This window comes from Cyanistes caeruleus, chromosome 7, assembly GCF_971803275.1.
Source record: "Cyanistes caeruleus chromosome 7, bCyaCae1.hap1.1, whole genome shotgun sequence".
Classification (NCBI taxonomy): domain Eukaryota; kingdom Metazoa; phylum Chordata; class Aves; order Passeriformes; family Paridae; genus Cyanistes; species Cyanistes caeruleus.
Window position 1 is genome coordinate 10,193,506 of NC_141707.1, and position 25,568 is coordinate 10,219,073.

The 25,568-nt window shown below is 37.7% G+C and overlaps 1 protein-coding gene across 24 annotated transcripts in view; it reads right to left on the bottom strand.

Moving 5' to 3' along the window:
* Positions 1–25,568, bottom strand: part of TFPI (tissue factor pathway inhibitor) — a 217,676-nt gene that overhangs the window by 13,732 nt on the left and 178,376 nt on the right. For 6 of the 24 annotated variants that reach the window (XM_086898386.1, XM_086898382.1, XM_086898389.1 and 3 more), the window contains exons 1-3: positions 23,286–23,943; positions 13,354–13,473; positions 5,378–5,578 (exon numbers count right to left, since the gene is read on the bottom strand). In XM_086898386.1, the coding sequence (XP_086754512.1) occupies positions 5,378–5,578; positions 13,354–13,468 (316 nt within the window). In that variant the 5' untranslated portion in view covers positions 13,469–13,473; positions 23,286–23,943. Of the gene's footprint in view, positions 1–5,377; positions 5,579–13,353; positions 13,474–14,502; positions 14,771–16,201; positions 16,440–23,285; positions 24,093–25,568 lie in introns of those variants that run through there. The other 18 variants (XM_086898373.1, XM_086898374.1, XM_086898380.1 and 15 more) reach the window with 10 other exon arrangements.

Below are 25,568 nucleotides of genomic sequence, written 5' to 3' on the forward strand. Positions count from 1 at the left end.
TGATCTGCAGCGAAGTTGTTATTGCCATTTTTAGTGCAGGAGCCTGGGTTTTATTGTATCAGCTCAAGCAACTGGATATCTTAATTCAAGTTCCTTTTTAGAGACTGGAAACAAACCTTCTCCTTGTAGAAGACTGTCTAATCATAAAACTGAAGGAATAAGTAAAAGAGTCCAAGGGCAGAGCAGATCATCCAATGTCTGAGAAAGGCTGACAATACTTCAACAGCTGAGAGAAAGGTAGCCAGCAGCTTCTGGACTCTGCCTTAGTCACCTTATTTGCATTGCTTCATAATTCTTGTTTTGTATTTTACTGCCCTTTTGTATCATAGTTCTACCCTAGTTTTCTCTGGAAACCTGCCAATGTTATATTATCAAAGCAGATCTATTGGGTAGAAATTCTGTCATGACACATTTTTCCTTCCACCTCTGGGACAATGCAGCTGTTACCCTTTAAAAAATATTAAAGACATGGCATGCACTTCAGAATGACATAGCATTTCTTTGAAGAGATTTCCAGTTTTTCCTATTAGTAGGAGGCTTGGCCCTCAGCATTTAAATCCCATGACCTAAACGACGGACACGCACATCAGGCCGTTTCACTAATCTCACTCAGCTGTCCCCTTCAGGGCAAAATCAGCATCATATTTTGGCATATGATCTCTACTCTTCTGGCAGAGAAAAGGAAAATTTTATTGTGAATTTATACAGGCCTAGAATCTTTTAATCTTACTACCATGTCAACAGTGTTTTTGCTTCTGGTTTCAGTCAAAAAGCCAAATCCACATCTGAGTTGATCTCCTTTTTGTAAACAAAGTGCATTTCTTTGTAGATCCACTCTAAATAATAGACATTAGAATTGCCATCATGACCAGAAGCATTTATCAGCAGGTATTTTCCTATACTAACTAGCTTAAGCAGCCTAAAATTTATATTCCTGCCTTGAAAATTAAGGTCTCTGTGCTAGAGATAACATTTGTGATTATACTCATATCCAGTAAACAATGGAGCCTATAGGCAAATTCCTGTTAGAAAGTACTTTTTCATTCCCTGTAGTTGTGAGTGTTGGGCACAAGAAACAAAAAATACAGCTGATGACTAGGAATCTTGATTCAGAAGTAGTCACCTTGAATCGGAACCTTGTCTTAGAGAGCCTTAGAATATCCAACCTGCAGCTGGGCTTTCTGAGCTCTGTTGTACTGACATCAGTTCTGTCTGGTGGCTTATTGATTCCAAACTGATAAAAAGTGATCCTGATTAGGAAATTCACTCATTCTGGCTCATTTATTCTTGTATTTGTGCTGAATATTGAAAATCCAAAACTTTGACAAATCATGTTATTTCTTCTGAATTTCTACATATTTTAGATAGATGCCCTTGAGCTTATTTTTATCAGTATTTGTCTTCATGTTCTTCAAAGTGATAATTTACTATTTCAGATTTTCCTTTAGTTTTAAGCACTTTTGTGTCATTTGTACTCTCTCTTCAGATTCATTTTTGCAGTCACTAAATAGGGATCTCCCACACTAATATATACTGAAACTGTCAGTAAGATGAATGTAGTTATATACTACAAGACTGCACAGATGGAGTTAGATTTCACAAAAATTCACAGAATTATTCAGGGGTTTTGCTGAATTATGTTAACAAAAGGGATTAATTTAAGAGTTTGCTTTATGCCTAATGGTCTGCAGCATGCTGCACATAACACCAAATCATTTTATTTGCTGTTACTCATTCAGAGAATACAGATATCATGAGCCTTTGTTTCTCCTCTTCCTCCAAGCAGATCCAGCTCTTGGAGAGTCTTGGATCACTGTTATTCATACACAGAAAAGTGTTTGTGGGCTGAGCACCAAGATGTAGACACTAAGCCAGTTCTCATTTTAAATAAATTTCAGTTTTATACTATAGAGTTATGCCAAATATATGCCAGTACATGATTTGGTCTAGAAGACCTGTTCCAGATAAAACGTGTGCAAATCAAAGTAATGCTGGATCCCTTCCAACTCAGCTTATTCTGTGATTCTGTGAAAACAACAACATCAGATTGAAGAAATAATGTGATAAAGCTTCACTCATGACACCTGATTCTGAATTTTGGACACTTCATTCCAAATTCTGCATCTATAAACCCAGCCTTTTCCCTTTTATCTCTCAATCTTAGCCTTTAAATTGAAATTGAGGACAAACACTCCAAATCTCCTGTGACAGGAAGTGTCAAGTTTTGGATGAGATACTGGCAGGTGTAATCTTGCATATAACTCCACTCCAAGCATGGTAAAGATGCTGTGGGTCCTGCTGAAACCCCAAACCAAATACTAGCTGGAAACCACCAAAAGCCAGCCTGGTGTCAGACAACAAAGAGATAATTAACATCCTAGATTCCAGGTCTTCCTGACACTGAAAGCTATTCAAGGAAACAATAACTTTCAATTTTTTATCTTGAAAGACTGTACTCTTTAGACTTGGTGGAGTCATAACTAGAAACAGATTAATCATCTGTGATGAATTCCTTCTTTGTTTGATTTTCTGCCCAGAAATGAGATCTTCTCCCATAAAACAGTCTGTAAGGAAAGATTTTAAAACCTATGACTTGAATTCTATCTTACTTTGGTATTCTTTTTTTAAACACAGGTATGATGAATCAAAGACACAAATAGTATAGTCTGGAGAAGGAACAGTGCTGTAAACAGCTTTTATCCCTAACAATTGTTAAAATACCCAATACAGGTAAATGAGCACCAAAACAGTAATCTGCACTTCTGGAAGTATCTGAAACTTCAACATGCAAAGAAATTCATTAATCTAAAGGTTCTTTCCCTTTTCAGCCACTTCAGGAAGAGTTAGCTTAAGATCTGTTTCAGGTCCAAGTAGGAGAGGTTCCTGAACTTTGTGTGTGCTTGCATTTAAGGCAAAATGACCTTCTTCATGTCATTCTTTTTTCTTTCTTTTTAACTTGAAATGCCAGATTATGTTATTTAATAACTAAAGAATTGTGATTTCCATATGCCTCTTTCTTGATGGGATGTCATTTTAATAATCAAGAAATTATTTTAATATCATTGCCACTGTGTTTACTCATGTATTGCACCTGAAAACAGAGCCAAGCTGTGACTGATTCTTGCCACTTCTTCCCTGGAGCACCTCTGGTCTCTGAGGCTTATTAGTAGATCTGTCCAGAAACCATCAAAAGGTAACTTTCAAATTAATCCTTGGAATAAAAAGAACTGGAAAATTAAAAAACCCACTTAAAAAATGGAGTAACCTTTTTGACTTTGACAAGTTTTTAGTGAACCTTTGTAGTGTTTATTTGTTCCATCCTGATAGAGGTAACTTTATAAGCATGCAGTTGTTTAAAAGCAAAACCTAACTGAAATTATGGTGGCACCAGCAGATCAGAAAAACAGATCTGAATGGTAAATTTTATCTTGAGTATGTGGTGAGTAAATAAAATGCATGCAGTCTCCTCTTTGGAAAGACCAAAGGCATTGAGACCAGGAATGCTTTCAAGGAATATGAAATGGCTTATTAACATTTGCAGACTGTGAAGATTAGAGGCATTAAAATTAAAAAACATTTTGAAATACTACTTTGGGTAATGTGTAACCAGCTCCAGCCATTATTTTAACACTGGGGTGGGAGACAGATGCTTACTTTGATTTCTAAATAAATCTAGCAACATGATACAGAGTAATTTTGATCAGGAAATACAGATGTGTTGAGAAACAGATTTAAAGCTTGATCTAAACACTATGTAGATGTGAATTCTAGAAGGGATGGAAAATGGGTAGGAGACATTTACATTTGTTGCCAGACAAAACCTGATGCTATAAATTACCTTGTTATATATGCAGTCTGCTTTGCTCCAAATAGGAGCTTCTGAAATCAATTTCCTAATCTGAAATTCCTGGGAAGTATTTTCTGTAACCTATAAGAACTCACTGTGCTTGCAAGTGACCATTGCTAATTCTAGAAGATACAAGTTTGTATCCTGCAAAACAATTCAGAACCTACAGCACCTTCAGCAGATTTTCAATTTCAAGAAAAGGAATTTTTTTTTATTCACAATAAATTATGAAAAAAGGGCAAACAAAATGACACCTGCCAAGGTCTGCATAGCACTGGGTGCTACCAGGACACAGCACTAAGAGACAGCAGAGGGACAATTTTCAGCTGCTTGTGCTGCCCATCCACAGAATAACCTATTAACTTTTCCCTGCTACAGAATGCAGAATTGCCCAGAATCACTGTCTTGAGCTCAGTGACCATGGAAAATTCTGCTGCTGGGCAAGGCATATGTGAGTGAAAAGTACCTTCTGTTGGGAATGAATCCTTCTCTCTTACCTTGAAGTCTAAGAAATGAACATCCAGTGCATGAAGAGACTTGGGGAAAAAAATCTCACACAGTTTATGTACTACCTGAAGGTTATTACACACCATTAAGGGCCCCTTTGTTCTGAAATTTTCTTGCCATTTCCATTGCCTTCTCCCCTTCAAGATATCCCTATTTCCTGTTTACACAGCCAGACACATTCCATCAAATACCAGCGAAAGCAAGATCCGTAGTAGGTATCTGGAGGAAACCATCAATAAGACTTGAATTCCTCCAGTCTCTAAAAATACAAGCTTGCCAAATTTCTAGCTCCACTGGCAAATTTAAGAATCTTCTAATTTTCATCCAGTCATGTGAGGAATTTGTACAATGCTGAAAACCTTAATTAATTACAAGGATGAATTTTAATAGCGAAACCAGCATTCCTAAGGCCCTTGGTGCACATTGTGCTGTGTATCATGTTAGATCTCATTTTCCTCTTTACAATGATTAACTGAGGAGGTTTCAATAAAGGAAAGCTAAGGAATGGCTATAACTGACATTTTTAATCAGAATTATCTGCTACTGTAGTAGTAATTATGCTGAAACAGAGAAGATGGCCAAAATTTTGGACAACTTCTATCAGCTTCTCAAGTGAAGGACAAACCTGAGATCAAAACTTGGGTTAGACACTCTGAAAGCAATAAAGAAAATCTTTGCTACCCACAAGCTTAGCCCAGCCTCAAAATCAATTTCATTTAGGAACTCATCCAAAACAGGGCTGTAGCTAGAAAATAAGATTCCTTGCATTGGTGTCTCTTTTCCACAGCTTGACTATAAAACCTGCCTATCTTTACAAATCCTGAATGCCTGCTTGTACTATGTAAAACAATTCAATGACTACAACTTACTTGGGAATACTTGGGAACATAATTAGAGGAATTGTATTTCTCTATTAATAGGAAACGAAGAGGCCTTTAATTTCCCAAATTCAAGTTGTTTGTGAATGAGAAATAACAGATGCAAATAAAGAATTGGTAGGAGGGTGAGAGAATGGGTACTGGCCTGTTACCACACACTTCTCCTGGCATTCTTCCAGCGTTAGGAAGTTGTTCTCATTGCCATGGCATCCACCATATTCAAATACTTCACACTTGCGGCTTTTAATATTGAAGAAATAGCGGATGTGGATGGCTTTGCATGGACCATCATCTGCTTTCATGGCACAGAATGAATGCACAAGCTTCAGTGGTGGCAAAGCAGCACCTGTGATACAGAGGAGAAATAGGAAAACTGAGTGAGTTTGCTGCAATACTGCATAGTGTAACTCCCAAATGAGATTGCTTGTGTGTTCTGCTCGAGAGGCACTGCACAACATCTGTCTGCAAAGCTCTGAACACACTAAACAGATGTAAAAAGAAAAACATCATCTGCATTGGAACACAAATTCCATTCGATCAATTCAAATGTGTGGTTTCAATTTTCCACCGAAACAGCTCATAGTATAAACTTCAGCTCCTCCTCACAAACCTCTAAACTGTTCTGGAGCGTGGCTCAGTCACACGAGCTGGGGTATGAGTATGGGGTACTCAATGCTGAGTAACAAAAACACTGAGGAAGCCCTGGTAGCTCCAAAAGACACGATGACCACCAGGACAGAAAGTTTCCTTGGGCTCTCTTCCATGTGCTGCTCCCAGTGAACCTGGCTCAGAAAAGATCTGTCAGGGAACAGCGTGGAATGGCCAGAGCCCTGCAGAGGGCATCCCTCTCCTGTCAGATGGCACTTCACTGGGACACAAACCATGCCCGGACCACTGACAGGCACCAGACCTTTCCCTTCAATCTCACCCTTCTTGCATTACAGCTTTGAACAGCATACAACTAGAGAGTCAAGGCAAAACAAAGCTGGAGGTTTTCAAATTGTGTCATTGCTATCTTTCAATGTTTTCAATGTGTATTATACACAATGTTGTGTATAAATTGTTATATGCATTGTGAAGAACACTGACGTTTCACCCTGTCTGTAAGGAAATTCTGACTAGCAATCCAGTTCCTGATACTGTGCCCTTATAAACACATGGTTTATTATATTTTTCTGTTTTGCTTATCCAAGGTAGTATTTTACCCTAGAGGGTTTTGCAAGCTCTACAGAGATATTGTGCTTGGCATAGGAGCCAGAAGAACAGACCTGAAGCTTTTCATTCCTTCTCCTACAGCTAATTAGTACATTGATGTCCCAGAACATATATGCATATATGTTCTGCATATATCTATCTCTTTGCAGTGGTCCAGGAAAGAGACAAAAAAATAAGGAAGAAGAGAAGAGTTTACATGGTCATGTAATAATCACAAATTTCTACTATTACTAGGTTAAGTTTCCAGTTTTAATTTAAAGAATCCACAAAAATCAGACCTTATGACATGGTTAAAAGTTAAGTTGTGTACTTACTACCCACCTGCTTTGTGGATATCTAATTTTAGCATTTAAAGTAGACCTGATTATATAACCTTTGAATTAAATTCAAAGAGCTGAGATAAATCATTGTAAGTACTGAGGTCCATGGAAGTTTACTAGTTTTATTCCATTTGAGCCATTTATAACTATTAAACCTACAGAAAAGAAACAAATTTCAGCACTAAAATATTTTAAAGAATAGCATTTAAGTCCTTGAAAAAAATAACAACCTCCATTACACAATGACTATCAACAGAACAATTGTAGCACATAATCAGATCTTCCAAAAGGACCATTTGGTGTTAAAATACATATAAATACATATAAAGAGGACTAATTTCAAAATTCTATTTAAATATTCAGTCCCCGAAATAGTTTGTGACTTATGCCATATTGGTGAAAAACACATTTTTAGATTTTGAAGTTGGATATATAGATTTGAAATTATTTTCGAAGACTGTACAATAGGAAATATTGATGAAATATAATTAAGAATTATAAGAGATGTTATATTTGGTAAACTTGCTATGAAGCTCAGCTTGCCAAATAAGATTTCAGATTTTTTTTTTTCTAGTTTCATTAGCTGGGTCTTTCTAAATACTAAAAAGATTTAGTATTTAGAAGTCACAATAAATGCCGAGCTGGACTTCAAAGGTTCTAAAGTTCTCCAAAAGGCTTGGGAGTCCTTTGGAAGGGACTTTAGAAGGCTCAGCTTAAAAAGTTAAGAGGATACCACATTGCAAAATGAAACTTTGGATTTTCCCCACTCAGTACCAGGGAAAAAATGCCTTCAAAACATCAAAGTTTTCAGTAAGTTATGAACTCACTCCTGAAATGTTAAAATCAAACACTCAGAGCTCCACAGAAACCAATCCAACTCAAACGTGGTCGGGGTGAGGGCTGGCAGCTGGTTTATAAACACGTCATTTTCTTGGCACCCGAGAAATGAGATCCCCTCTGTGACCTCTGCCAGTGACCCAGTTCGGTCTACAAGAGGTTGTGAAAATTTACCAGGTTTCTTAACTACTGAAATTTCAGACACAGAGTTTTGTCAGCTCATTTTCTTGCTGCATTGCATCACCCCAACGTTGTGGGCTATCCAAACAAAAATAGTATGCAAGCACAGTTGCAAAACTACACAAAGAGGGTTAACAAATGGCTTAGCAGAGTTCATCCCGGGAACTTTCTGCTCTCCACTCCTAGCCCACTTCCCATCAGACCCACAGAACAAATGCATTGTTTTGGTTACCTCCTAAGGCCTTTCCCCCTGCAGTCACAGGGATGCTGTTAACCAGTGACAGATGTCCTCACATCTGCTGGGAACATAATGACTAACTCTGTCACACTTCTTGGCAAACACTCAGTTTCCTAGGAATGCTAGAAACTTGCCATAGTTTGAGTAAAATCTGTACCCTGTCAAACCCCCAGGGGCCAAACCCTCCAGCCCCAAACAGTAACCAAGTGACTCTGAATAAAGAGGTCTCAAAGGGATTCATCGGAACAGAATCATTCTTCTGTCTGGAAACAGTGAAAGAATTCTTCCCTGTTATTTTACACCTGGGAACACTTAACTCACACAGATGATATAAAATTAGCTTTCCTTCTCAGATTAGAACAGCAGATGAGAGGCAAGCCAGGAGTGTTTACCCAGTAGATCTGCATAGAAACACATCTGCCTGTACTCATTTTACTTGTGGAATATACCTTGATAAAACTAAGCATAAGGCCTCATCCTCTGCTCTTGAACACTGGGACAAAGTGTTATTACATTTTAGGTGCTGTGTGAAAAGCACAGGATATGACATTTAGTGAAGATGTCTGTCAGGAAGGTCAGTGAAAATCCTTTAACAGGATGATAATATAATATCCTTCAACAGAGGAAGATAATATTAGAATGAATGTTAACAGAGTTTCTCAACCAAGTGAAGTAAAATTCCAAGCAATCTGAAGCAGTCAGTTCTAGGATTTCACTACTCTTCTTGTAAGAGAGCCCTTTATGTGGTAATATACTGCCTGAATATTCTTTATTATATGTTAAATAATTTTTACTTCCTTCATGCATAGACAAGATATTTTAAAGCCATATATACAGACATGGTAAATCAGTTTTGCTTTTCCAGTCTACCACTTGTGTCTTGCAATTCAAGGCTGCTGCAGGAGAGAAAGTTGATTTGGGCATTCTCTACCTTGATTTTGGGCTCTCCACGTTCAGCTGCTTTCCTGGCTGCTTAAAGCCTTGGTGGTGCAGCAGCTGCCCTGCACTCAGCCACTTCAGTAGCCCAAACCTCTGTCTACTTTCTTTTTATTGGAAGACTTTTGTCTCCTCTTAATTATCTCTATACTAAATAAACTCCTTTCTTCCCATCTTCTTATTGGCCTTGCTTTCTAATCCTCTCATAACTCTTATTTGGATGTTTCCTATTGGTCTGGATTCCTGGTAAAACGTGCTGCTGAGAATTGACTTGAATCCCCTACCTGAGGCATTACTAGTGGTAAATAGAGTGGAATAATTGTCATTTGGTTTCTTCCCTTAAACCAGCACAAAATCACTTGCCTTTGTTTTTAAAACAACACTGAATTACTTTTGAAATGCTCTGTAACTTCTATTTACTTTCCAGCAAATAGAACCTTGTTATACAGGTGCTTCATCATTAATTTTCCATCTCGGGTTAATGATTGCATTAATTCTCCTTCTTAAGTATAGCCCATTGAATCTGCAATTTAAAAAAAAATTAATTTGACCCCTCCCCCTTTTGATCTGTCTCTGTTGGGTATTTATTACTCATCCAATTTAGACATTTGGTCCAAATACATTAAGAATTCCTGTATAATTATGGGACTGAACTAGCCTAGACCAAAGCAATTTTGTTATAAATACATTAAATAATGATTACAGCTGATGTTCACTGTCACAGGGAAGTTATTACTTCCCATATTAAAACTGAAAAAAAATCCAGCAGAATCTCCTCTCCCCTTTTCCTTCCCCCTCCCCACCTTTTCAATGTAATGACTTCCTTACATCAGCAACATGAGCACTAAGCACCCACTGCTCTGTCCTAACACTGCACTCCACAACCTGTGTCACGACCAAAGCAATGCCCATGAAATGGCTCACAATGAGAATGAGCTCATTGCAGGTATTTTTGGGCACTACTTTCTTCCTTCAGTCCTTCAGCCTTCCTGCTTTTTGCAACTGTCAAACCAGACAGGGGCCAAGACTGTTCCTATACAGCACAGCCGCCCCACGTTTGTTATCACTCTCATGGCAAGTTTTACATCCCAAGACAACTGTTTACCACACAAACACCACTCCTCATTTCAGTGAAATCACTGAATTCCATTGCATTTCACTGAGAGAGCCCTAATGAGCTGCAGCCAGCCCTGAACACATGGGCTGTAGGTGATCCAGGCAAGGCACTATTATCCCTTCACTAGAAAGCAGGGTAATATTACAAAAGCAGAAGTGGTGAATAATGTCTCTAATCCTCTTACATTAGTACAAGTGAAAACAATACCTTTCCTCTAGATGTAGGCATAACAAAAGACTCTAATTTGGCTTTCAAACTCTTGTGGATAATCTGCAGGGCTGCTTGATAAAAAAATCCTCTTTTAATTAGAAAATGAACTGATTTCTATACTACACCTGCAGCACAATAAATATGAAAGGCGTTATGGAAAAGCTGCTTTTCAGAACAGAACGATATAAATTGTGAGAATAAAGATCACAAATAGTTCTGAATTTTTATGTAAAAACACTTTTTTTTAGTTTGCTTAGGTTATGTGTTCTCAACTTTATACAAATTTCCGTGGTTATCCTTAATTATAAAGATATTCTATCATCTTTCCAGCCTTGCTTGGCAATGTCTCCCTTTGATAAGTGGTATCAATACTAAGCACCTTGTCACTAATGAATAGCTGTTTCTTTTCTCTCCATCTTTGTCAATTTGACAGCTCCCCACCCACACACTGTTCAGTGCTCTTCCTACCCTGTGTTTCCTACACTTTCTTTAGGCAGGCACATTTATTCTTGGCAAGCACTCACATAGGAATAAAAAGCACATTCAATTTGTGAGTCATTTTCTTCAGGCTTTGGAACATCAGCTGAAGTGCTGCCTACCACATGAGGGATTAATGAACAATATACATAACCTGCTTATTTTTATACCTTTCATTTTTGTTATTACACTTATCTGTTGATGGGAAAATGACAGATTTTGCTGGAAGAGAACAAATTAAAAATCCTTTTTTATTCCATTGGATTTGACCTTGCAATCCTGATTATTACTGTAATTAAAATAGACAAAAACCTACCTGTTAAATTCACAAAGCATTTGTACTCAATATGATCCAAAAGTATGACATTAAAAATAATGGATGCACTCAACTAATTTTATCCTTTAATACCTGAAATTTATGGAATGCTGGGGTAAAATATGTCATTGCTTTATAATCATCTAACTTCAAAAATAAATGTTACCAACGACATTTCAGCCCACAAAACTTTGACATTTAAAGTCTCTGAGTCCAGAAGTTAAATCTTGAGAAACCACAAACACAATTTTAATTAACAACAATCTAAATATTTTGTGAAAACAGAGCACAGCAAAAGCTTTTTTATTGTAAACACTGCAACTGAGTCTTCAGTAGTCACAAAAACAGAATCCTAATTTAGTATCTAAGCCTCACATTTGATGGGTTTTTACTTCAGAATTAAAGCCCAGAAGTTCAGAACTGTTTCTCATACTAAATCCATTCGTGGTCACATAATCCTAAGTAACCGGTTGCAAAATAACCGGTGAAAAAACAACCCCCAGTAAAACGACTATTTAATTTCCTTGAGATTACTTGTGGGATCTGGGGTTATTTTTGTTGAAGTTGTTAAGGGTTATGCTCTGTTGGAAAGGCACAGCTGCAGGCTGGATGGCTGCAGGTTGGCTGGGGGGCGAGAGGCAGCTATGGGGATGAACCCGTGGGCAGCGCGTGAGCGGGAGGGTGACGGTGATGGGACACGGACAGCAGCGCTGCAGCTGAGCAGCCACTGGGTGCCCTTCTTCTGCTCAGCTCTGGTTTTGTCCAGTTGAAATTAAAACTATCAAAGAGGAGTGATTTCTACAATGAAGTGATTTCCTTTGCATGCACATTTGGGTCCATGTCTCTTTGTTCCCCATTGCTACAATTATTTACTTATTTTCTTTTATAAACAAAGTAAATAGAGGGAAAAAAAAAAATTGAGCCATAAGAGTTCTTGTTCTGGTGACAAAGTGTGCAACCTGATTTGGCCTTCATGACCTGCAAGCTTAGATAAGTATTTATACAGCACTAAGAGTTGTGGGGCAAAGATAAATGTGACTTTGCCCTCAAACAAAAAGGGCATTGTTATACTTCAGATTTAAAAAGAGTTTAAAAGAAACAAATTTATTCTGTATGAACCAGAGCAGCCATTCTAAACATTCACTTAACCTGGAAGAGCACATATCTTAAATTGTAGTGACTAATTGTGACATGGTCCTATCTTAGTATAGCCATGACTGTGCACAATTACTATTTCTATCTCAAAGAACACTGCTGCAAAAGTCTGATAAAGAGATATAAGCTGGATAGAAATAGGACAAAACATAACAAATAGGTTCCCTTTAGCTGCACTTTCATTTGCACTTCAAAAGCAGACTTCTCAAAAAAAAAAACAAACAGCTTAGGGAAGTGATGACAGCTTCAAGTCACTTCCTCAAAGGAAAAAGGAATATTTTAGTGTGGCCCCAGCAGTGTATTTTCCCCTCATCTTTCTCAGAATTGTTTGGGAAGAAATTGAAATGCCCTTCACAATGATATCCAGTCTAGAATTCTGATCCATCTTAATTTCAATGATGTAAACAATGATCTTACCATGGTGAAAATCTAAGAACATCCCCAGTTCTAAGAGTAACACTGTTTTTCTAGCAAAATTTTTCAACTGCTGAGTTTTTAGTCATAGAATTGCAGAATATTCTGAGTTGGAAGGGATTAACAAGGATCGAGTCCAACTCCTTTATTTATCCAGTGATATCAAATCACTTGGGACAATACAAAGTCCTTCGTTAAGGCCCAGGAAAACTACCAGGATGGTAATTGTATCATCTTTAAATCCACCTTTGCAAATAAACTGGACTCAAGAAATCTGTGCATGGAACAGAGCAACATCAATCTACAACGATAATCATCATATTTCTGTTTTTTCTGCGTGAGGAAATAAAGCCCGAGTTATCCAGTTCTATGTTTCTTTGCCTGAACACTGAACTTTTCCATGCTGCTAAATCAAAGATTTAAAGGATTCATCTTGATATCCAACCCAGTGTTTGATTAGGATTAGATGTTCCAAAAAGCTTGGGAAACAGAAGCCCCAGTAGAAGGAAATTTTGCTAAAGCTTAATAGATAATTCTAAGCATCTCTCTCCCAGTTAGAGAACATTTTCAGCTTAGTCCCAATTTCAAAAGTTTCCCACAAAAGTTCTCAAGTACAGCATTACATCTGGAATGCATTTAATGGGCTTTTTGTTTGAGTGTTTGGTGTTTGTTGGTTGAGTTTTAGGTGCTTTCTAGTATCTCTTACCCACAACATGCTCTTCTTCGCTGCCATCCAACTCATCAGTTGCGTGCCCGGCGATACAGAAGAACAGCAAGATAAAGGGTGAAGATAAGGAATGTCCCCTCTTTCTTCCCTTCATCTTCTCTGTATAACATAAAAATGACAAATTCAGTCAGGTTCCTTGAGCGTCCTGCAAAAGTGTGGGCAGACACACAAACTGGGAGCTCTGGAGATAACATGAGCTCTTTTAGGATAATCATGTTGTAAGCACGATGGAAAGCAAGACAAGGATTGTGCTCAGCAGATTGCACATCTCCTGTCCCATCTCCAGTACAGGTTAGAGGCACTGCTATTGCTTCCCTTCTAAGCCCCAGCTGAAATCACCTCCCGGAACACCATCATGACATGAAATGTAACCCTTGGTATTCTTAATGTCTCGGCATTAATTACACAATGTAGTGTTGCTTGCCAAGTCAAATCATTCCAAGTAACTTTTACTCCACCTGCAGAACCTAGATGCATTGCCATAACATTTTTAATGAATATTTAATCAATTTATAGTTACCAAGTTCCCATACTCTTGAGTAAGTTGCATTTCAGAGGAATCAGTGAATTTTTTGCAGTGCGGGCTTCAGCGCTTTAAGCAGGATTTTATATCTTGTAGATCTCTTTAATGCCAAGAACCTCACTTAAGTACAGAGCTACTATTTTTCACTTTTAATCAAATCAGTGAAATCATTGACAGAGGGAAAACACTTTTATTCCATGGCAGCTAACATGTTCAGGTTGCCAAAGATGAGGTTACGCACGCACACATGAAATGAACTCTGAAAAACCTTTTTTAGAAATGCATATTTTCCAGCTAACTAAAAGCTCCTTAAGGATCTCTGGATTTTAATTAGAGAATAGACTCAATATCTTCTTTGTTACCAACAGATCAATTCTCCATTCATAATCCCTTGTTCCCTACCCTCTTGTCTTAAAGTAGAATACTAATTATTTTTTGCTATGTTAATTAATATTAAGTAAATAAAACCTAAAAATCTAAGGGCTAGGAAGTTCCTAGCCTTCAGACACTCTTTGGCCTTCAGTGTTTTTGTTTGCATGCCTGTGGAGACAGCATGTCTTCACCAAATCAGAGCCACAATTCTCATTTCTCTCTAGAAAACTTACCAGGTTTTCCCTCTTGCACACTCAGTGTTTTCCCATCTTGCAGCATATAATAGAAAGAGCATGAATTCTTAAAAACAGATCTTGATGAAACCATGAGCAGCACTAATTTTTTAGGCAATTTTAAAATTTGACAATACCCTTTAGAAGGTTCAGTATATAATGCAATGATAAAAACACTGAGATTTCTTCATTTTTCCTTTTTTTTTTTCATAAAGTAACAAAAATTTGGGGTTTAAAAGAATTTATATTTTAGCCACAAAATATGACCATGGTAAATTCTACATCATAAAGCATTCCTGGCAAAATGAACAAAAAATTGCATGTTTTGATTAATTCTAAACTCAATTATTAAGCTTAACTTCTACAGGAACAAATAAAATGCTTTTACAGTTTGGCAAAACATTTTGCAAATGAATACCTATCTCATTTTGTGCTTTTAATCATGATTTAAAAATCTCTCCTCAAAGACTACTCTTTAATTCTGTGAAAAAAATCAGAAATTATTATTTTCTAACAGGGATGGAATAACCTCTCTTGGATTAGAAACCAATGCACAAGTTTTGAAATATTCTGTAAACGGAAAAAATGAGCAAGAGCTTGAATTGCTCATTTTCAGGTATTTTTCAAAGAAACAGAAGAAGCATCTTTTACCATAATTCTAACTGGAACTACAGTTTTACAAGCCTTTAAATACAAAGTTTTGTGGTGCCTGACCTTGGAGGAATTATGCATTTTCATTCAAAGTTTAAAAAATAAAAGAGTTACAACAAATCTTTTTATTCACCCCAATAAAAAGTCCAGTCACGCTTTAAAATAGAAAATAACTCTGTACAAAGTGACCTAAAGTTGTCTATGACTGTCTTTGTGATTTGAGAGATGTCTGATTTATGATGTTAGTTTGACATCAACTAAAATGAAAATAAATCCACAACTAATAAAAACGGTATGGGGAGAAATATCAAGCAAGAAAATTCAAAGAACTGCACAGATACTTAGCATTACAATATAAACAAAGCTGGTGATGGTTTGACCTTGTCTAGGCTGACTTAAAGCAGAAATATCATTAAATATTCAGATTTGATACTTAACTACAGAGTAATAACTTTCAAACTGCCTGGCTCCAGTGAGGTCACTGGAATAAAGAATTACAAAATACAGTTATAGTTTTTGAAACTACATGGGAAAGAGCAAGTTTCTAGTACATTTTTTTCCTTAGAAGTAATCACTGGCACAATTGCAGCTTTTCATAAAGGAACTTGTTAATTATCCACAACCTCAGTAATCCATGGATTAATTCCATGTTTGTCCCTGAGCCCTCGTTTTCCATGTTTGAGTTTTTCCAAATATGCCATCAAAACTCTCACTTGTTCAGCAAAATTCCATTTGAATCTGGTTTTCAATTGGCTAAAGTAAGGCTTTGGTTCCTTCTTCCAGGAATCTGCACAGTATAGATTTAGATTGCAAAATTTAGTAATCAATTTTTAGTCAGTTATTCCATATTCTTAAAATCTTTTCCCCAGGTAGAAGAGCAGCAATCAGGCAAAAATGGAAATCCTTAATAAATGTCTATATTTTTTTCATTTGGAAATAGAATTTTGTGTATCATGAGCTACCATACAGAATTGTCACTGTGAGGACAATTCTGAGGATTATGAGGACAAATTACTGCATTTATATAGAGGGAAAAAAAAAACCTTACCAAGGTACAGTATTTCTATTCTTCCAACTCCTACATTTCCCTGAAGAGGAAGGGTCAAAAGCATGTCAGAAGCTGGGCATCTCAGTGGTTGGGCCAGTTCCCAACAGGAACAATGTAGGCTGTGCAGCAGTGTATCTGCCTCGCTGCAAAGTCTCCTGACCAAACACAATCTCCTTTATCTTCCTGCTCACGTTCCCAGGAGGTCACACAGTCCCAGAACACTGGGTCAGGTTTGGGTGGAGGTGGGATGAGTGGGGTGAAGGTTTGGGTAATAAAATGCTTAAATCTTTCTGTGCTCTAATTATTTCTTATTATTCCCAAAGGAAGAATGAAATTCCAGATCAAAGCATGTTTGGGGCTGGATTTTCAGTTAAAACCCAAACCCTCTAGAAAAAACTCCAGTTTTTCTGACTGGATGTTCAGCTGCCCAGTAATAGAACTTTAAAGCTGTAAGTGTTATGATACCGCAATAATTTTTTTTTAAGCATTCTGATTTTTTGTTGTTGTATTTATATGGACTGTAAAATTCAAAATACTTCATCTGTGATATTCAGCTTGGTAAAATGTCAAATGCACACATTGGTAAAAAAACTTTCTGTCGTGAGAAAAATAGGAAATGTTTCAGTTTTGTCTGAGTTTTTCAGCCACATTCTGAACATTTCTGAGAGTACATAAAGTCTTTTCATCCAGAAGGATTCTAGCTTAGGACAGCCAGGCATCAGTCCAGCATTCATGCTCATTTTATCATTAAGGTATATTTCATACACACAATTCCTTAGCAACTGGCATTCCACAGCTCCCAATCTCCCCACCTTTAAATGAGACATTTTATAACACACAACAAGAATTTTACTTGACAAAGGAGATCAAAGGTCTGTGGGTAATAATTAGCACTGATTTATTTGCAATCAAGGAAGCTCTCAGTAACAGATCCTTACTACCTGGCCTTATAACCAAGCCTTTTTTATCCTGACACCCAAAACAAAAAATAAAAGGAAGATCTCAAGATTTTTTTGCCAAAATCGGAAAAGTATAAAACTCAGTGTCTTGTCCATGCATTTTGCAGCCTTTGGAGATAGGACTTCTATGTGTGTATATATGTGTGTATATATATATATACATTTTTTACATACCTAGAAGTCTCTTCAACACCAATTTCTATAGTTCCCTGAATGTTTAGACACAAACATTTTATTTTTTTTCAGCATGGCATTTATCTCTAACAAGTTAACTGGAAAAAGAAAAATAAAACTAGCATTTCCCGTAGTAGCCAAAAAAAGACATCCTTAGAAAAAGGCCTAAAGTGACATTGCAATGACTGCAAAAGTGACTCATTCTCCCTGACAGCCCAGGAAATAAAAACACACACACACACAAAAAAAACAAAAAAACAAAAAAAAAAAAAGCAGAGGATATAATTAAGCAGAGTTAAGAGCAGGAGGTAGGATGTGCATGGCCAGAGGTCCAATTTAGCACAGCCTAAAAGCCTAAAATTAAGGATTAAAAGGTCTAACTAGACAGGGTTGTAACACTTCTAATATAAAAGCAGACTTTTTTCAGTCCACTATTGCTCAGAGGCATTGTTTTTGCTCTGTGGTATCTTGTACCACCTACCAACTCACGTGACAAAGTCATACCTGCAGCATTGTCTCCCAGCTGGCAGAGTCAGTGTTCCCTCAAAAATTATTTTATTCCATGTGCTGGTTTGGAGCTGTTTTCTCATTCCCTCAGCTGTAAATATGATAGGTGATAGGAATTCTACTACCCCTGTTCTGATGGTGATACCTGAGTCAGTGATGAGCTGTCAATTAAACTGATTTCCACCAGAGTCACCAGAGCCTTGTGCTGTCACAGCAACTTAGTAAGTTCAGGCAGTGCACTGTGATTCATGAGCGTGCAAACATTACTGAGTGAAAGAAAAAGCTATGGAAATTCTACCTTCCATCCCAAATTATCTCCCTTTTCTATGCCCTGCTGCAGCAGCTCCCATAGTCTGTGTCAGTCCTGAGACCAGGGACTCCATCCACTTCCTCTGAGAACTTCAAATTCCTTCTTGTCATGAAAGAGAATTATGGTTTGTTTCCTACCTTTCACCATTTAGAATAAATGCTTTGCTGCTGCACTATTCCAGAGTCTGAAGTTACCAAGTGAAAACTGGAAAGTAAAGTGAAAACTGGGAACTACCGGCAAAATTTGGAAAAACTAATGTTTTTATTAGCTTTTATGCTGAAAATGTTGTATAATCTGATGCCACTGTTTCAGATTTAAATTCCCACCTGCTTTCTGATTTTATGAAGGCTGTAAATCATGCTTTTCAAGCACACTTGATAAAAGAATTGCCAAAAAAAACCACCCAAAAACCTCATCATATTTTGAAATGGAAATCTAAAAAAATAAATTAATAAACCCAGCACAAGAAGTCTCTTTTATATATATATATATTTAAATGCCTGTAGACCTCTTGCCTTTTTATTTTCCTTGTTAACTTCTGTCACTCTTGCTTTAAAACTGTTTTCCATTTTTCCAGCTTAGGTCCAGGACCTATTTTTTCCCTTCTGCTGGTCTGTTTACATTTGGCACTGGGTACTTCTGCCATCCTGTCTCCACTCAGCTTCTCTTGTGACACAGCTCAGACTCTAAATTCCTTCTCCACTGACTCCTCTTTCTTGCCTGGCTCAGTCAGGTGTCCCAGCCACAGTATCCATGACCCAAGAGATGGGAACGGGATATAATCAGGTAGGCAGACCTACAGTGACAGTAAGCCTTGGCTACAGAAGCCTGCAAACAATTTTCCTAATTCCCTGACCAAGCAGTGCAGAGCACCTGATGCAACATCCAGAGTGAATTATAACTTCTGAAATTAAGACTGATTAATTAAAATAACTGCACTTCTCACAGGAACACTGGGTTTGTCTACAACAAATCACATAACTAGCTCATTTTCATTTTGATACAGCTTTCAACAGGGAAAAGAAACCTTTTGCTCCTATCAAAATATTTTTACATGTGGACTAAAGCAAATAACTCATTGACATAATTTCATAAATCTTAATAAGCAAAACAAACCCACTACATTCAGGCCTGTACTGCTAGGACAGAAACTACCCATTGGTAGCAAAAATATTGGCCATCTGATTCTATTTTCAAACAGGGAATGCTTTAAGTATCCTAATAAAAACCACTCCAGAGCACAAAATCCACTAGCAAAACAAACAAGCAGCAATATTAGTTACATCTAAGCACTATAAAATGTCTAACCTGTTTTTTTCCTAGCAGTTTGGACTGGAAAAGTGTATTTAGATGTCAGTTAACTTAGCACAACCTGCTTTTCTAGTGGGGAGAGTAATTTCAGTACTATATTATATATATATAACCTAATGGTGTGTAATTTCCCATTTGCACGCTCTGTGGAAGCATGACTTCTCAATTGTGAAGCTGTCAGATGCTGAAAATATCACTGGCAGGCACAAAAGGAAACTACTGCCCCAGTGATGTCTCTTGTGACTGCTTTTGATCATACCCATTCACCTTTTGTAACCTCATCATCACATCAATCACATTTCACACTTACAGAGGGTCAAAATATAAATTGCCTTGCTCTGTCAGGCAAGTTTGGCTCACCTGGTCTGTCTTCCCTGCTGGAGACACCACAGACACTTCCTGCAGTGGATGTGTGATTGTCACACAGTCAGAAATGCTGAAACTGCCTTCAGTGGGAATCACCCAGGATTCTGACTGTGTCAGATTATCACCCTACAGCTGCTTGAAACCAACATAAAATAACAATGCCATAGAAGAGAAGGGTTGCATTCCCTTCATCTCCCACCACAGTACAAATCATGATTCTCATTCTGATGGCACTGCCAGCTCTTGTGGACCTACAGCAAATGCCAACAGAGTGAGAGACCTTTCTAGAAGTTCATAAAGACAGGACCAACTGAGTGATTCCTTTACATAAAATTTGTATTTCTAACTTACTTGCTGCAACTACTCTTTTCAATGTACTTACATTAAAATTAGTTCTTCTTGGAATGCTTTATTTTCTGAAGGAAGGTTAAATTTTCTGAAAAAAGCTGAACTTTCTCGTGGTCCAACTTATACACTGGGTTATAAGCAAAGCCTAGTTTTAATTTCTCACTAAACTGTAAATCTAATTGCCCAGTAAACTTCAGAGCTACACTCAGTTATGAGAGGCACTCATCAGGGAAGATGGCAGCAATACTAAAGATGGAAAATAAACAGCTCTATTAACAGCACAGGGAATAATCCAGAAACCAAAGAGTTGGGAGAGAAAATTAAAAGGATTAAAATGAGTCTATTTTGCTGTGAAGTAATTATGAGGGGAAAGGAATTATACAATTCTCCATATGGTTTTGCTTCATTCTGTCCTCAGGGGAATTATGTCCCCATTGTAAAGTTAAAATGGTTTCATAAGAGAAACATACAGAAGTGGGTAATTTGTCCCTGTTTTTAAAGACAGTTTTCCCTCCTTTCACTGCAAAGAGCAGCTTCAGATAGGAAGACCCCCATCAGCCTCCTCTGATTCTCTAGAGAGAAAATGTGACTGTTCAGAATGCAGTCCAAACAAACAACACTAGAAGCTACTGGAATCTGACACATTTTTAACACTTGGCTCCAAAATTGAGATATCACAGACATGTAAACTTCAATGCTACTAATTTCTATTGATATTATTTTTTATTTTTTAATTTTAAAATTTCTTTTCTTCTTCCTGTACACATGCTCTGAGTCCTTCTGGCAGACCCAGAATGAACTGAATGCACAACAACAAAATCATGACAGTAAAAAAAAACTTAGAGCAGATACTACCTTATTTTCCAATGCAAGCTAAAATTACTGCCAGAATCACCTTTTTAAAGTAAATGTAGATATTAAAGTAACTTTTCAGGATGTGAGAGACTGTGTATTTTTTTTTTCAGAGGAGATTTAATTTTATTTTTTTTCCAAAAGTAATTCTAACCCCACTGATATATCAGTGGGAAAAGTCTTCTGTGTCCTGAAGTACTGCAAGGTGCACAGAATCAGAATATCATAAAGGATATCAGTGCCCCAGTGCTGGAGAACACCTGGGTACCATTGTCTTCTTACGTTTATACACTTGGAAGGGTTATTTGAGAAATAAACAGTCCTTGCAGGTAGAACTGGAGCTGAGTAATTCTCCTTCTCTAACTGTGGATCTGGACATGTTCTGAGAGTCTGCTAGGATGCTCCTTCTTTTACACCCTTGCTTTGTTTCCAAGATCACTTTTCATTCAATTTCTTTAAAATTTCCTCTTCCCAGAAAATCTGCCTCCTATTTGAATACCGTCCCTCACTTCCCTTGAGATCTAAAATAGACCCCAAAGAGTCATTGTTTTACTATTGCGCTTTCAAAATCACTCTCCTGTGAGATTAGGGATAGATAAACTCAATGCCATTAAATTTCTATCTGTCCTGAGTCAGGAACATGAAACTCTTATTCTGCATTTAGAATATTACTAGATGAACAACAATTAAGTTTTTGTGAGCTATATAAATGTGGGCACTGCACTAAAAAGCTAAATGCACCTTAAACATCACATAGGTACACCAGAGAGCTGCAATGCTTTAAAACTCAAAATTACAAACTATGCAATGCTCAGTGTAAGGACAAACATACTACTGTTTGTTTTCAGACTACTGAAAAGCAATTTAAAGAGCACTTGGTGACTTTCTGGCATAAAAGTCATAAAATTTTCAAATAAATGGATTAATCAAGCAATTGGCCACACGGCTGCTTTTTAATGAGGCATTTCACACAGGGCATTATTTGACAGGAGAAAAGGCCAGAATAGGATGTGCTTTAATCACCTTTATCTCTTCAGCATTGTTCTGTGTACAGTAAACAAAGTAAGCTTGATTATAATTCTCAAATTCATCTTAAACAATAACACAGAGAAATCTGCTGTGGATACAGGCACTTGCTGCCTTCACAGACAGTAATAAATGTCTCCTAGTGAACTTAAATAATGGGCAGAAGGTTCCAAAGGGCAAAGGCTGTCAGTTTTACCCAAGTTGGGTGCCTAGCAATTCCTCCAGCACGCCCTTGCTGTCCCTATCTGCACTGACAGCTGCACTTCCTGTCCCTGCGTCTGTCCATAAGACACTCAGGAAGGAAGGTTTATATCTTTACATGTTTCCCATGAAACTTTCATGGCTAATTCCTGGAGCACTGAGTCAGACTGACCATCCACAAACTCTCCACCCTCCCCCAATCCAAATTTCTATTTGTTCTCCCTACTTTTTCTCCTAATTTATCATTGTTATGGGCCTTTTCCTCATTTAAACTGCATTTTTTTTTAACATATTAACCAATTCTAGCAATATTTTAAAATACAGGCTAGTATCACTGCTTTGTTTTAAACAGTTACTAAAATTTGCATCAATTACTCTAAGTAAAATATTACAAAAATCACCAAAAATATTCTGGTCTTTTTGGGGGGCAGCGTGCGTTTGTTACACTGCTACAACTGGATGCACTCATTCACTACAGTCATTAAAATGGGGTTTCTTGTAAATTTCAAATATACTGTGGATGAAATTGGCTTATGTCTTATCCAGCTTAATTTAATTCTCTTAAAATCTTCCTGTACTCCTTAAAATATAAATTGCTTCAGATGTCATTTGCCTCAGACTGATTTGAAACAGCCTGGCAAACCTGCTTGAATCAAGTTTCTCTTGGATCTATTGCAGTGGAGAAATTGCTTTAAAAAGCAAGAGCTTTTCTTCAAACTCGAGCTATTGATCAGAATTAACTTATTCAACTTTAGGACGGCTTCCTTTCCAAGAAATGTTTTGGAGCTTAAAATACCTCAGACTGAGATTATGGCAACCAAATATTAGCTGTATTAATCATACAAGTATAGTCATTGTCCCGCTGTGTCAAATTTGTAGAGAAAAAGAAGTTTTGCAGCACTCTTCGCTGGACTTTGAATCTAAACATCTGACTACTACTGCATCTAAAGAAAGGCCACCAGCTGCTTTCGGCAGCTGAAGGAAAAAGAATTACTCAGTTAAAACCGAAAGTCTGTTGCAAAGTACTCACCAAACTCCTAGCAACAGTTCTTGAAGAAAGAGGGAATTCCTGAATCAGAGCTGAATATGATCCTCCCCTCCTAATTCACGTTGCAGGGGTGTGGTGTAAAGCTCCAAAGGCAGGGAGGGCTGCAACCTGATCCTGCCAGAGGAGTAAATCCGTCCTGCCGGAGCAGCAGTCCCTCCTGCCGGAGGAGCAGTCCCTCCTGCCGGAGGAGCGGTCCCTCCTGCCGGGGCAGCAATCCCTCCTGCCGGAGCAGCAATTCCTCCTGCCGGAGGAACAATCCCTCCTGCCGGAGGAACAATCCTTCCTGCCGGAGGAACAATCCCTCCTGCCGGAGCAGCAATCCCTCCTGCCGGGGCAGCAATCCCTCCTGCCGGAGGAATAATCCCTCCTGCCTGCCTTCTCTCGGCTCGCCGCCGCTCGGGCGTATTGCGGGGCTGGCTCCGGGTAGAAGTCACAGACCCGCGGGGATGCTTCCTGTTTAAACTTCTCCTCTGCCTCCAGTTTGGAGCGACTGTTTAACAAACAGCACGAGCTAAAAAGAAATGCCCTTTTTAAAAAGAGTGAGGAACTGTAGGGTAATTTATTCATTTCAATTTCCCAGATAAGGAATTTAAAGGTAAGAGACAGAAATAACAGCTGAAGTACAATAACTTACGTAGTCAGTAGCTGTAACTCATTGTAATTATTTCTAGGCTAGAACGAACAGGTAGTTAAATCACTTCCATTGAAGGTTATATTCAGCTGTTCACCAGCATCCTGAAACAGACTGGAAGTTTGTCCTGGTCAGTTAATGGATTAACCATCTCTGACACAAACAGAAGGACTCCTGGCAGCTCCTTAGATCTCCTGGCTGTTGTTCCTGACTGTAAAAATGTTTGTAATACTTTTCAGAACAAAGTCAGTAGTCAGCTGAGTCTACTTACTATTAACTGGGTCAATAATCAAATGGATTAACTGTCCTGAAATGGACTAGAAGTGCCCCCAAAGTAAAGGGACAATTCAAATGCTGGGAATGGGGCTCTACCTTGCTGTTACTAATTACCAGCTCAGATAAAGAGGCAAACCAGATGCAGAGGTCAGTGAAGAGGAAATGGTCAGTCTGTCATTTGTGTCACACCACAGCAAATGAAAACATTTTGTTGAGAATTAGTATCTATTAGTGCTATCCATAAATCTGTTTGAGGGTCACAAGAAAGTCCAAAGCAGATGCACTAAAATTACACCATGATTTAAACAAATGTCTGTACATTTGCAATAGACACAAAACTCACTAGATTTCAAAATATGTACATACTTCTCCACTTTGATAATGCACCTATATGGATGAACAAGGATCTGTGCGGATAGTTTCAACCTTGCTCCACTCTACAAGCAATTTACAAAGAAGTTGCTTTGGTTTAAGTTGTATTGGATGTTGAATGGTCTGAAATTACAAATCCATGCAAATTTATTTCAAATCTAGGGATTGGGCCTGGCCATAATTTCAAGTGGATTTTCTGTTGCTATTTTATGAGATTTTTTTTTTTAATGAACACACACAAAAAGAATTTTCATGGTTTGTATCAATGTGTTAGCATCAGTCTTTTTCCTCACGAGATCTTATTCAAGTAACTCAAAGAAATTCTAAAAGATATAGTCCACACAGACATAAAAAATTAAAAGGGAAAAGCTACAGTTTAAAACACATTTGACACTTATTGTCAAATAAGTGGAGAAAAACATATAAAGAAAAGTACTTTAAAAAACAGATAAGAGAATGAAACCCTTATTTTGACTAAAAGTTAGCCTAAGAAATCTTTGCAAATCATAAAACAGGATGAGAATAAAAATGCCACCATGTGCTCACAGAATGCTTACTCAAAAGAAAAAATCCAAGAAAACTATTTCTTTTCCAGATAAGCAGTTTTGCTTTCTATTCTATTGATGCCTCTCCAGCTCCCACATGCAGTCCTCCTAATTTAGTTGCCAGGAATTAATTTAGCTGTCCTCCTTATTTAGTTTGCATTATAGCTACAACATAAAAGGCTTCAGTTGAAACTGGAATCAGACTTTGAAGATGGAAACAAAACTGGTTTGAACCTTTAGTGTGATCAGAGAATTCCATCCAGCTATGACCTGGCCTAGAAAAATCACACTAATCTCTGGTGTGCCCTGAAGGCTGCTGATAACTCTTGTCTGTCCACAGTGGAAAATGTCCCTACCTGAGGAGGTATCAATTAGCAGATACATACAATTGTACAGCCTGAGTAAACTAAAACAGAGATGCAATGAAAAAAATTGTTTGTA